Raw genomic sequence first — 13,117 nt, 5'->3', positions numbered from 1 at the left:
CACACGAACCCTACAAATCATTTAACAAGTAAAGAATTTTATAAATATTTGATCTTCTTTCTCTAGCAGAAGAGTACACCTACATCCTGCTCGGCACTGTCTGTATCTGTATGAGTGCCTGGCTCACCCTCATGCCCTTGAAGCGAGACGGGACCCTCAGAGTCCTCAGAGCTCTCAGAGGCCGGCTGGTGTATCCAAGCATGTTGCCCATCAGGGAGAACAGAGACACCTAGAAGACAGCACAGCGGTGACAATGTGATCCACCTGTCTCTAATAATCGGCTACAAGCCACAGGCCTTCGAGATGGCAGTTGTTAAACATTACTTAAAAACAACCCCTTGTCCCAGCTGTCTTAGCTAAATATAGGCCAATCCCCAGCCTTCATGTTATCGATTCTTGAAACAGTAGTTGTCAACAGCTAACAGATCATCTGCAGAGGAATGGCTTATTGGAAGAGTTTCAGTCAGGTTTCAACTGTAGGAAATCAGGTCTTTACTCTGTCTTTTGTATAATGAATCTGTAATGATCTTTGAATGGTTTCTGATGCAGGGGACTGTTCTGCTATCATTCTGTCCAGTGCTAGTGCAGCCTTTCATACCCTTTACCATAACATTCTACCTGACAGGCTTGAGGTTTAGGCTGGTGTATGTGGCTCTGCCCTTAGACTGGTTTTCTTCTTACTTATCTGACAGGACCGTCTCTGTTAGAACAAACCATTGCCTCTGTTGAAGTCATTCTGATCAAAGTTGTCCTTGTTGTGTTTAAAACTGTAAACCTTTTCTTGAACTGCGTGCAGATATTTTTCCTCCCCTACATCTAGCATGGTGGGGGGATGCTATTAGCTATAGTGTTTAACTGCAGGCACGCTTGCATGTAAGATTCTGGTTTCCTTATTTAGTAATGAATGTTTACTTCCTGCCATTTATGGACTCACCTGTGCTTGTATATGGTGGACCGTTCAAGGAGTTGAGCCATGTACGGGGTGTAATATTGGATTCTTCTCTGGCTTCGACTTGCATATAAAATCTTCATCATATCGCTGTTCATTTCATTTAAGTAACATTTCTAAGTTAATTTTAGACTATTGTAATAACCTGTTTTCCAGCTTGGACAAATCATTGCTTTCTTTCTTCATTCACAGACTCTGGATTTTTTGGTTGTTCCCTGTAAATGACTAAAGACGAGGGGGCACAGAGGCTTTCAGTCTGTGGCACCAAGGCTGTAGAACAGTCTACCACCACAACTACACTTAGTGGACTCTGTGGACTAAAATCTTTGTTTAAACAGGCTTCAGAAGTTTTATTTGAATGATTATAGGTTTATTTATTTATTTTAAAACTACCTGTTTATTTTATTTTATTTTATCAAATCTTTTTATTGAATATTTTAGCACTTAATGTTCAGATTTATTTGACCCTTTTGTGTACAGCGACTCTGTGAAAAGTGCTTAATAAATAAATAAACTTAATAAATAAACTTTGCTTACTTCTCATAGAGTTCACAGCACAGAAACAGCTTTAGTGAAGGTTACTGTTACGGCCCTAGCAGGGCCTCCTCCTGAAGGTGCCTGTGTGGGCGTGTCCCACTACCCCTTCTGCCTGAGGTGCCACCTTTCCCTTTTGTGCAGCTGACTCTCGTCAGTAGTTAAGGAGATTTAAGCCCAGGGAAAGGTGAGCTCTGGGCCAGAGTGCCAGTAGTGTGGTTTTCAGCTAGTGAGCTGTGTGTGTTTTTGGTGATTTTCAGCTAGTGAGCTGCTCTTTCTTTTTGACTTACGTTTTACTTTATTGACCAACGCCTGAGTTTTGTTTGTTTTCTTAAATGGTGATAGCGGCTTGTCCGTCTCTTTTAGTTAGTATAAATTGAATCTTTAATAAAACTCTTTAATTTAACCCTTTTGCCTCCTTGACTCCTTTTTCTGACCCGGTCACTTTTTGTTACTTCCCCCTCCCCGCCTAGACCCCTCAGGGGAACGTAACAGTTACAAATGATCTTCTTATGGTCTCTGACAGTGGACTCATCTCTGTGCTTGTCCTGCTAGACCTCAGTGCAGCGTTCGATACTGTCGACCATAATATCCTATTAGAGCGATTAGAACATGCTGTAGGTATTACAGGTACTGTGCTGCAGTGGTTTGTATCATATCTATCTAATAGACTCCAGTTTGTGCATGTAAATGGAGAGTCCCCTTCACACACTGAGGTTAATTATGGAGTTCCACAGGGTTCAGTGCTAGGACCAATTCTGTTTACATTATACATGCTTCCCTTAGGCAGTATCATTAGAAGACATAGCATACATTTACACTGCTATGCAGATGACACCCAGCTCTATCTGTCCATGAAGCCAGATAACACACACCAATGAGTTAAACTGCAGGAATGTCTTAAAGACATAAAGACCTGGATGGCCGCTAACTTTCTGCTTCTTAATTCAGATCAAACTGAGGTTATTGTACTCGGCCCTGAAAATCTTAGAAATATGGTATCTAACCAGATTCTTACTCTGGATGGCATTACCTTGGCCTCCAGTAACGCTGTGAGGAACCTTGGAGTCATTTTTGACCAGGACATGTCCTTCAACGAACATATGAAACAAACATGTAAGACTGCTTTCTTCCATTTGTGCAACATCTCTAAAGTTAGAAATATCCTGTCTCAGAGTGACGCTGAAAAACTAGTTCATGCATTTATTACTTCCAGGCTGGACGACTGTAATTCATTATTATCAGGATGTCCAAAAAACTCCCTGAAAAGCCTTCAGTTAATCCAAAATGCTGCAGCAAGAGTCCTGACAGGGACTAGAAAGAGAGAGCAGATTTCTCCTGTTTTGGCTTCCTGTTAAATCCAGAATTCAAAATCCTGCTCCTCACATACTCTTAAACCAATAAGGTCTTAAATCATCAGGCCCCGCCTCAGATGGCCCCGCCCCTCCCTGAGCCTGGTTCTGCTTGAGGTTTCTTCCTGTTAAAAGAGAGTTTTTCCAAGCGGATTTATTTTACCAAGTGGATCATCATGGCCTTGCCATATTGGTCCATTTGATTGACCTTTATTATAATTATGAATTTATTTTATTTTCAGTTGCTACAAACGGGACAGACATGACTGGGGGATAGGACAGGGAGAAAGAATGAAAGAAAGAGAGGGAGAGAAAGAAAACCAAAGGGGAGAAGAGACGGTGAGAAGGGGGGGAAGAAAGAAAAAAAACAAACAAACAAAAAATACAAAACACCTGGGTCACCTGTATGGAGAAAAAAAACAGAAGAGAAAGCAAACAACAAAGAGCAACATAATAAAAAGAAACGGCACCATCACAATAAACTAGCTAGCAGTAGATATCAGTAGATACTAAATAATAAACGATATTGTGCAGCACGCAAGATAGACAGCGCACAATGTGCTTTGAGGCAGCAGCCAAGAAAGCTGTAGTCCGCGTCTGTGAATACCCGTGTGTACACCTGTGTGCATACCTGTGTGGATCAGCATGCTTGCATTCCAAAAGTTTCTCCATGTAACGATCTGCTAGGGAGTGTGGGGAGCCACAGCCCCGTCCTCCAGGGTATGAAGCAGGTATGGAGGAGATCAAAACTCCAGACATCCAGAGGCCCCCAGAACACAAGAGACCAAGGAAGACCAACAGAGGGGCAGCCACGCCACTGTCCCAGAAAGAGCTGAGGAGAGTCCCAGATGAGGGCTCACTCAGCAGCCGCGGAGCAGAACCCAGGGGGAGTTGCAGTGACGCGCCCGTGAGCTCCGCCGGCAGCCAGCTGTGCCTGAGTGACCGAGCCCCAGGCCGAGAGGCCGGGGGCACCCCACCTCCGAAGTGGCCCGAGCGAGCCCCAGGCTCCAGGCCCCGATAAGCGGCCGCCAAGGAGTGAGCCGGTGTGTACCCGGACGCCCACCCCCAGACACAAAGAACCACCAACGCACAGACACCTGAGGGAGTCCGCCACTGGCAGGGGAAGTGGTGGTGGGTGGAGATAGGCCTCCAAACCTTGGAGGGCCTGAGATGTCCCCAGAGAGGTGGCGTCTGATACCCAACCTGACATATAGACACAGACATACAGGCACACACAGACACAAACATCCATTCCCACCCTCATGCTCTCATATGCACTTACTCCACACTCAACCAACGTGGAGACAGACATAAAGAGATGCTGTACACACGATCACACTCCCCAAGCGTACTCTACAAACCGGGTCTAGGTACCCTTGCCCCTGGAGGGGGGAACTGCACCCAGACCCAGGTGGTGTTACCCTTTTCCCTGCGGTGGGGAGAGGCAGACCGCCCCGACTCCGCAGCAGCAGGGAGGCCCCACACTCCAGACCGCAGTCGGATGGCCAACTCCTCCTAGCCCCCCCGCTCCAGCAGGCCGCAGAGAACGGGGGTGAGAGAAGACTCCAAACCTCCCTCCACCCGCTCATTGTAGTGTTGATGCATGTGTGCTCTAAGGTGCAATTAAAACCCAGGAGGGCATGGAGCTACCTGCCAGAGAGCAGCAGGTAAGCGCATAGCCCCCCCTGCTAGCCCTCAGTGTCTACGTGTATTCAAAATTGAGAGGTGGGCAACGACGCCAGGGGTGAGGTGTACACCCTGATGGTAATTTGGACTCCGTGTATCGTGCCCACCCCCAAGATCCTATATGTATGTGTAATGAGAGTGTGAGTAATGTGAATGTCTAAGTTGTGGGATAAAATTGAGGCAGAGGCAGCCAGAAGGGGACGGGGGACGGGGGGGGGGGGGGGGTAGCCTCCTCTGCACCCTGGTGACACACCCCTACTCCAAGGCCCTGCATGTGTGGGTGCTTGTGGTGGAGCGGGAAGAGGGAGGCAGCTGGAGATGGGGAGGGAAGGAAGGGAGGGGCAGGTGACCCCTCCCTGGGGCCAGCTCCCCCGCTGACCCCAGTAGGCACTCCCATACTCCGCGACCCGCCAGGGAAAGGGGGCCCAGGCCCATCCAGACCGGGGCCCAGCGCAGCAGCGCCCCCGGCCCCACAGAGCCCGGGACAGTCCACCCAACCCCACCACAGTGAAAACTGCACCCACCCCACCATCCACTCATCTTCCAGACTACACAAGACAATAGACGCCCAGGCTGAGATCTTCCTCCACCTCTCCTGTATCTCCCCCTCCTGCAGAGAGAGTTCCTGAAGAGAGGAAAGCTCCTGCAAGATGTGACAACTTCCCCCACCAGTTGAAGAGCCCTCCAGGTGGCTCGACGCACCGGCGGCACCCTGCGCCAGGGATGGGCCCCCATGCACCCACCCGCCCACAACCCCGGCAACACACAAACCAGGACCCAAGGCCCCGAGGCCCAGCCAGGGCCCCAGCCCAGAGACGGAGCGCCCCCAGAACCTCACGCCCATCCCGGACCCACCCAGGGGCAGCCAGGCTACCAGGTCAGTAACCCACGTCCGTCAGCACAGACCCTCCCCTAGCCCCACTGCACGCAGCCGCGAGGAAACAGTCACCTGAGAGCCAAAAGAGCCCCTAACCGGACATGACCGCTACCCCGGGTTGAGCCCCCCAAGGAAGATGCCTCCGGGGAACCCCCTGACGCCCTAAGCCTGTCCCTACCCCCACACCAATCACAACAGTGAAGGCGGGACCAAACTATGACCCCCCCACCCCCACTAGGTGATGGAGCTGATCAAAGGAGCCCAGAGCAATTGATCTGATGTGGTGGCAGAGGCTGTATCAAGACTAATGTAATCTAATAGATAATTTCTATATTGGTTAGAATTAAGATTGTTTTTATTTTTCCAGTTCATGAGGACAGTTTTCTTGGCTATGCATAGGGCAGTGAAAACCATATGGGCTATATTCTTTTCTGAAGTGACATTATCTAAGCTGCCCAACAAACACACTAAGGGGGAAGTTGGAATGTTACATTTCAGACACTTTGATAAGTCTTCACATATCTCGCGCCAAAACTTCTGCACTGGTGGACAGAACCAAAGAGCGTGAATGTAATTGTCTGGTGTATTGCCTTGACAGTGTGAGCAGTTGTTGGAAGATGTAAAGCCCATCTTGAACATCCGATGACCTGTATAGTGCACTCTATGTAGTATTTTGTATTGTATTAATTGCAGACTGGGATTTTTAATCAATTTAAAGGTTTTTAAGCAAATCTGAGACCAGAAGTTTTGGTCTAAACTGACTGATAAATCTGCTTCCCACTTTGCAATAGGAAGGGATATTGATTCATCTAATTTAGAAAGTGTTCTGTATATTTTAGATAATAATTTGGGGGATTTAAGAGTAAGGAAATGTGCCGCACTTGGTGGTGTTTGTAATTCAACTTGACTGAGGTTAAATTTCTTTTTTACTATGGATTTAATTTGTTGATATTCTAAAAATCTTTTCTTGTTGATCCCATATTGTGCAACTAGTCTGTCAAATGGAATAAATTCTGTTCCCTCTAATATATGTTCTAAGTATTTAATTCCTTTACAACTCCATTCTGGGAAATTAATCATATTATTGTTTTGTAATATGTCAGGGTTATTCCAGATAGGTGTACGTTTGCATGGGATTAATGAAGACTCCGTTATTTTTAGAAACTCCCACCATGCTGTCAGAGAGAAGCTGATGTTGATACTTTTAAAGCATTCATGTCTTTTGATGTTTGAGCTAATAAATGGTAGGTCTGAAATCTCTAGATCCTTGCATAGTGCCTGTTCAACATCTAGCCAGGGCTCATCTAAGAAGGTATGTTTTGACCATTCTGAGATGAACTGAAGCCTGTTGGCTAAGAAGTATTGGTGAAAATTAGGCAGATCTAATCCTCCTCTATCCTTGGTTCTTTGTAGCGTTTTTAAGATGATACATGGGGGTTTATCTTTCCAAAGGAATTTGGAAATATATGAATCCAGAGATCTGAACCAATCTTGTGATGGTTTGTTAGGGATCATCAAAAATAAGTAATTTATTTTTTGCAAGATCATCATTTTTATAGTGGCGACCCTTCCCATGAGTGATATGGGTAAAGATTTCCATCTAGTCAGATCGCCTTCTACTTTCTTTAGAAGTGGGATGTGGTTTAATTTAGTTAAGTCTGAAAGCTTAGGAGAAACATTAATACCTAAATATTTAATATTTCCGGATTGCAGTGGGGCAGAGGAAGAATTATGGAAGGAGCAGTTAATGGGGAGAACTGTAGATTTTGGCCAGTTAATTGAATAATCTGAAACTCTTGAAAACCAGTTTATTAGAGTAATTACCTCAGAGAGGTTGGTTTGTGTGTTTTGCAGAAAAAGCAACACATCATCCGCATAGAGATTGATTTTATGTTCTATGTTCTTACATTTTATGCCCTTAATTGTTGTAGCCTGTCTAAATGCTGCTGCTAGATGTTCGATAAAAATTGCAAAAAGTGAAGGGGAGAGTGGGCATCCCTGTCTGGTGCCCCTCAGGAGACAGAAGCTGGAGGATGTCTGGTCATTTGTTCTGATACGAGCTGTTGGGGAATTGTATAATATTCTTATCCAGTTTATGAAAGAGTTTCCAAAACCAAATTTGTGTAAAGTTGCGAATAAAAATTTCCAGTTAACTCTGTCAAATGCTTTTTCTGCATCTAGAGATAATATTATGGTTTCGATGTTTTTATTGTATGAGTAGTCTATTAAATTAAGTAATCAACAATTCTGATGGCTAAAGATCCAAACGGGACACAAAAAAAAGAAAAAAAGAAAAAAGAAAAAAAAAGAGAGTTTTTCCTTCCCACTGTTGCCAAAGCGCTTGCTCATAGGGGGTCATATTATTGTTGGGTTTTCTCGGTTTCCTTAACATTACTGTATGGTCTTGACCTTATAGTGTAAAGCACCTTGAGGCAACCGTTGTTGTGATTTGGTGCTATATAAATAACATTGAATTGAACTCGATTAAATTGAACTGACCTCATTGTACAGGAGAGCAGTGAAGCAGCAGGTTCATCTTACCCAGCCTGACTGTGTGCTGTTAGTTTATCTGTTCAAACTGAAACAACCCCATTTCTTTACTACAACGTCAAATACTGACATCCTGTCAAAGCCGCCCACATCTCAGACATGAACAGCCCGTCCTTTAGCTTCGGTGCCATCACCAATGCTGAGGTGGGTCTATGATCCCCAGCTCCACACATGGTTAAATGCCCCACATGATTTTTCGTTCATTCCAAGATTTAGCCAGAATGCTCTTACTGATACAACCCTCCCCATTTACCCAGGCTTGGGACCAGCACTAGGACAACACTGGCTTGTGGTCCCTCCGTGACTGGCTTTGTAAAATACTGCCAATAATCGGTGCTGCCGATTGTGCTCTTACATCTAGGATGAGGAAGTCGAGCCAGCACCAGAAGCTTGTGAAGTATTTCTTGAATCCAAAAGCGATCCACTTCAGTAGCATCTCCACCAGAAACACGAAGGTGAACACCAGGTCTGCCATCTTCAAAACTCTCTGCAAGACTGGACGATGCCCCAGGTAGATGTCCTCAAAAACCTGTTCACAAACACACGCCTGTTTACTCACAACAAGCAGCATATGAGATGATCTGAGGACAACCACTGTCATTCTAGCAGTGTGACCTTCTGGTTTAACAGACGAGCTGCTGTCCTATTTGTTCTTCATGAGCTCTTCTTTTCTGTCTGTGTTTTTTCCCACCACCCTCCGACACATCCAGGAGATGGCTGCTCCTCCCTGATTCTGGTTCAGATGGAGGTCTCTTTCTGTTAAAAAAGGGATTCTTCCTTCCCACTGTCACCAAGGGCTGCTCTTGTCATCTGATTGTTGTGATCCTCTCTCTAATATTGTAGACTGTGATCATCTGCAACTCTGGCACCTTAGTGAGGGGATGTTTTGTGTCTTTTAGAGCAGCACCTCTGCAATAATAAGACATAACTTTTCTACCCGTGAACAGGAAACCACCCCAACAGCTCCAAAACCCAAAAAGGTTGATTCAGTTCATCTGAACGTTTTCAGTGGGAGAAACGTTTCATCATCATCAGGTGACTTCTTCAGTCTCAGCTGACTGCAGGTTTCCAACCTTATAAACAGTAGATTGCACAAGCAGATGGCACAACACAGAAGAGCTACCTCGTCAGGCCAGGACTCTGCAGTCTACTCACACCTACAGGCCAGTGGACACTCTTTCAATGATGAGGATGTAACATCCTGGACAGGGAGGAACGCTGGTTTGAAGGCGGAGTCATGGAGGCCATTTACGTGAAAAGGGAAGGACCATCTCTGAATGGAGGAGGGGCCTAAGGGTACATCTGTCACCATCTTACAATGCTGTGATTGCAGCCATTCCCCAACTCTCTGTGAATGGGACTCATGGTTATTGATCAATCGTCTTTGATCAATGGTCAAAAGAATTTGCATATTAACGATGAAGGAACTGACCTCCCAGCCCATTGTTCCTTCAGTGGTGCTAGTTTCAGTCAGTGTGCAAATGTCCTGTTCATATGGTTGGAGACCTGCAGTCAGCTGAGACTGAAGACGTCCCCTGATGATGAAAGTTTCTCCTGAAAACGTTACGACCAGGTGTACAGATTCAACCTTTGGGATTTACTTACCTGGATGATTGAGCATGCATCAAGACACTGATCCAAAAGTGATTTCAAAGACCAAATCAACTGTCTGTGGGTTCATGCAGGTCGCTATCAGTGCCATATGTTTAGCTCAGTGGTTTCAGTGTGGAGTTAAGCCAGGAAGATAAAACATGTCCGAGTGAGTTCAGGGTTTGAATGTGACATGAATTCTTGATGTATATTGTCAAATATGTATTGACAATGTCTGTTTACCAGAGCTGCACAGCTCAGCAGGATAATGAAGACGATGAAGCCCTCAAAGAATTTGTGTTGCACGATGCAGAGGCAGGCTCTCCTGAAGTTAGACCAGACCCTGCCGGTACCCTGGGATGTGTCTATTTCCAGGAACGGACAGCAGATGTAACAGCCTGAAACACATCAGAGGCGTTGCTGACTGATTGGCTTCTGTTCTCTTGATGTAACGGAAACAGCTGCAGTGCAGGAACTTTGATATCATCTCTGTATGTCACAGTTTGTTGAACTTTTAAATTGGGTCTACATCATCCATCAAACTGAGGCACTGAAAACTAAATCATGCACAGAAGAACCAAAAGCTGCAGTTCCTCTAGCAGAGGCTCCAGCAGTGAGCCGGTCCCCATAGATTTAACATGTCCCTATGTTAAAACTTTACAGCACAAATAAACATGTTTACAGCCTGAGACCAAATCCATATCCATAATTTCCCCCTTTCATGACAACTGTAAGAGAGTGAGAGAAGGTTTGTATTGAGCCTTAAAGTTGGCATTATTAGGGGCGTGGCCTCTTTGACTAACAGGTGGATGGTGACACAGGCGGGTGTAGCTGCTAGCTGTCTGCCAATTGCAGTCCCTGAACTGGACCTCTGGACCGTGTTTGTGCTGTTGGAGCCTTTTGGATCATTTTTATTACAATCATCTGACCAATAATATGGCTGCTGTGAGGTTGACTGGACCAACAGACATTCAAGAAGTCTGAGGTCCAGTTTCAGGGACTGAAACTTGAGGACTTTATTTGGATGTTACTGAACACTAATTAGCAGGTATCCGAGTCTGTGTGATCCAAATATGGTGAAACATGAACACGTTTACCAAAGCTCAGCATTTACGTAATTACTCTCACTGCCAGAAGAGGGAGACAAAGGTTTGCCACTGCAGGTTTAAACTATTTTACATATAATAATTTGATATAACAGTGTGTGTGTGTGCGCTCATACTGTTGCAGCAGCAGTCCTCAGGTTCTGGATGAGTTTCATCTTTACGTTTCTGCATGACGTCACACTGCAGACACAGAAGTTCACAAACATAAACAAACTTTAATGTCCTAGTTACTTTAAAATACTGTCACCGGACTAAGTGTTCACACTCTGAAACCTCACGCGGTTTATGTCTCAGGTCTTTACTGTGTCTGTGAATTCAGGATGGCTGATTTCAGTCCTGTAAAAGTCTGATGATCACCTTCTTTAAACTGTTGCAGTGATTTTAACATCAGCAGCTGCTGATGAATTTCAAACTAAAACCTGAACTTTACACGGTCCAGTCGTCTGCTTTAAACCTGTGTGCTGTGGATGTGTGTGTGAAAGCAGTCTCATCGCTGTGTTTCACTCAATTCATCATAAAGACAACTGCAGTTATGCTGAAGCTCTGATGATGCTGCGGTCACATCGAGTGTGGAGAGATGTTCTTCATGCACAGTGATCACAGTGAGGAAAATAGCACTGTGTAATAATAAATACACAAACATGTTTATCTGCTGTTCATACTCGAGGCCGAAGCTGCGTCACACATCAGCATTTACTTTTAACATGAAATTCTGCTCTAGGATCAAAAACAGTAGAATCTGCTTTACATGCTGCGTCTCCTTTTCTTCTGCATTTTCAGGCGTCCTAAACTCGATCTCAGCCACAGCGACGGGGGCCTCCCAGGCGGCCATGTTCGTGTGGTTATCATCGAGGGTCAGCTGATCTGAGCTCACAGAGCTTAAGGCCAGATACTCCTCCTTGTTGTCTTTTTCAGTGTCACCTGCAAAGGAGGAAAACATGAAAATATTTTCAAATTAAAAGCTCTAAATCTAAAACTTAAACACAGAAGACAGACACAGAAATCCAAATACGATCCACAGAAAAAAAAATAAACCACTAACAACAGAGTATGTGTGAGGATGACCTGAAACATGAAGGCAACACTGCCTCAAACCTGCAGTCTCTCTAATGTCCAGCAGGTGGCGACTCCTCTGGTTGTAAAAGAAACCTGAACATTTGGAAGTATATGGGAAAATGTATTGGCTCAAATTGTGGTCATAAATATTTTGTACTTGTAAATCAGTTTTGTACTTGTAAATCAGGATTTGTGTGTGTAAAAAGAATTTGTGTGTGGACTTATCCAAAAAATACGTGTGAAACTCTGCACTCAAGTTTCAAGTTACAAGTGTGCATTTTGACCCTATTTTTCTTCCTTTCATCTGATTGGCCAATGTCATGTCAATCACAAATTTAACTATCCAATCAGAGAACAGATGGGTTTGGCTATTGGGGGGGTGCTTTATGGAGCTTCCGGTCCTTGAACAGCCTGTGGTCGTCCGAGTTTTGTGATTTTTGTGTCACAGGTTTACGTGCTCAATACAGGGACCTCCAGAGCCTTTTCAACAGCTCTGCGGATGTCGGGGGGGGGGGGGTTCTTTGTTATGAATTAGCATACATGTTTTTATAGGGCTTTGGAGTTGACGTCACGCCGCAATCATTGTGGGAGCGCAGCGCCATTTTCGGGGTCCACGAATCAAAACAAACACACTGTGTTGGAACAACGACTACAAGAAAGATGCTTAAAAGCAGCTCAAAAGAGAACGGACTGTATAGAGACCGATTGCGTCCAGAGGCGAAGCAGCGGTACTTGCAGAAAATAGCGTGCATTGGAAATGTAGACCCGTATGAAATACGGCCGTGGAGTAGAAACCCTGAAGACCAACCGCTATTGACGTAGCCTGACATATTTTCGTACCTTGTCTGTGGAGGCAGCGCGTACAAGTCGTCATTCAAGCAAAGGTAAGTCAGCTCGAGTACTGCGAGTGAAATGCGTTTGATTTCCCTGCAAACATTCAGATTAGTGCAGCATAAATCCATTCATGAGGGGAAATTACAGTGAGAACATGTGGAGGCTGTTAGGTGTATAACATAGTGAGTTCAGTGCATTGATGAGACACTGTCCTAAAGGATTTAGTTATTCTTTATGGTTAAGAAATTGCACTAATTTATTCATATTTATTATGGTTCGTTCTTGCTGTGTGGTCGTCTGCAATGTTCGATCGCACGACCGGCAAGAGAATAAGCTTGAAAAGGGTTTATCTTTTAATTCTTTCCCAACCCGGAAGCAACATGAGGCAGCTCGTGTATCGATGTTACCAAACGAAGGAGTCTAGCCTGGATAGCAGCTGTGAGACGAGCTGATATCCAGTTCTCTTCCATCTCCAAATATCTGTTGGTGCTCCAGACATTTTCATTCCGGTAAGTTCTAAATATGTTCATATCACTCTTTATAGCCTATTAGTTTTATTTTCGATGCGCTCTGAGCTCATAGC

At 44.9% G+C, this 13,117-nt stretch overlaps 1 protein-coding gene across 1 annotated transcript in view; it reads right to left on the bottom strand.

Annotated features, from left to right (window-relative positions):
- LOC120716587 (sodium channel protein type 4 subunit alpha B-like) overlaps positions 1–13,117 on the bottom strand; it is a 39,063-nt gene that overhangs the window by 7,597 nt on the left and 18,349 nt on the right. The window contains exons 18-22 of the mRNA XM_040004123.1: positions 11,393–11,565; positions 10,761–10,824; positions 9,782–9,936; positions 8,304–8,477; positions 83–229 (exon numbers count right to left, since the gene is read on the bottom strand). Coding sequence (XP_039860057.1) covers positions 83–229; positions 8,304–8,477; positions 9,782–9,936; positions 10,761–10,824; positions 11,393–11,565 — 713 coding nt within the window. The remainder of the gene's footprint in view (positions 1–82; positions 230–8,303; positions 8,478–9,781; positions 9,937–10,760; positions 10,825–11,392; positions 11,566–13,117) is intronic.

Source organism: Simochromis diagramma, unplaced genomic scaffold (genome assembly GCF_900408965.1).
Source record: "Simochromis diagramma unplaced genomic scaffold, fSimDia1.1 OVJJ01000482.1, whole genome shotgun sequence".
In the NCBI taxonomy this organism is placed as follows: Eukaryota; Metazoa; Chordata; class Actinopteri; order Cichliformes; family Cichlidae; genus Simochromis; species Simochromis diagramma.
This window is presented reverse-complemented; position numbering and strand designations above follow the sequence as displayed.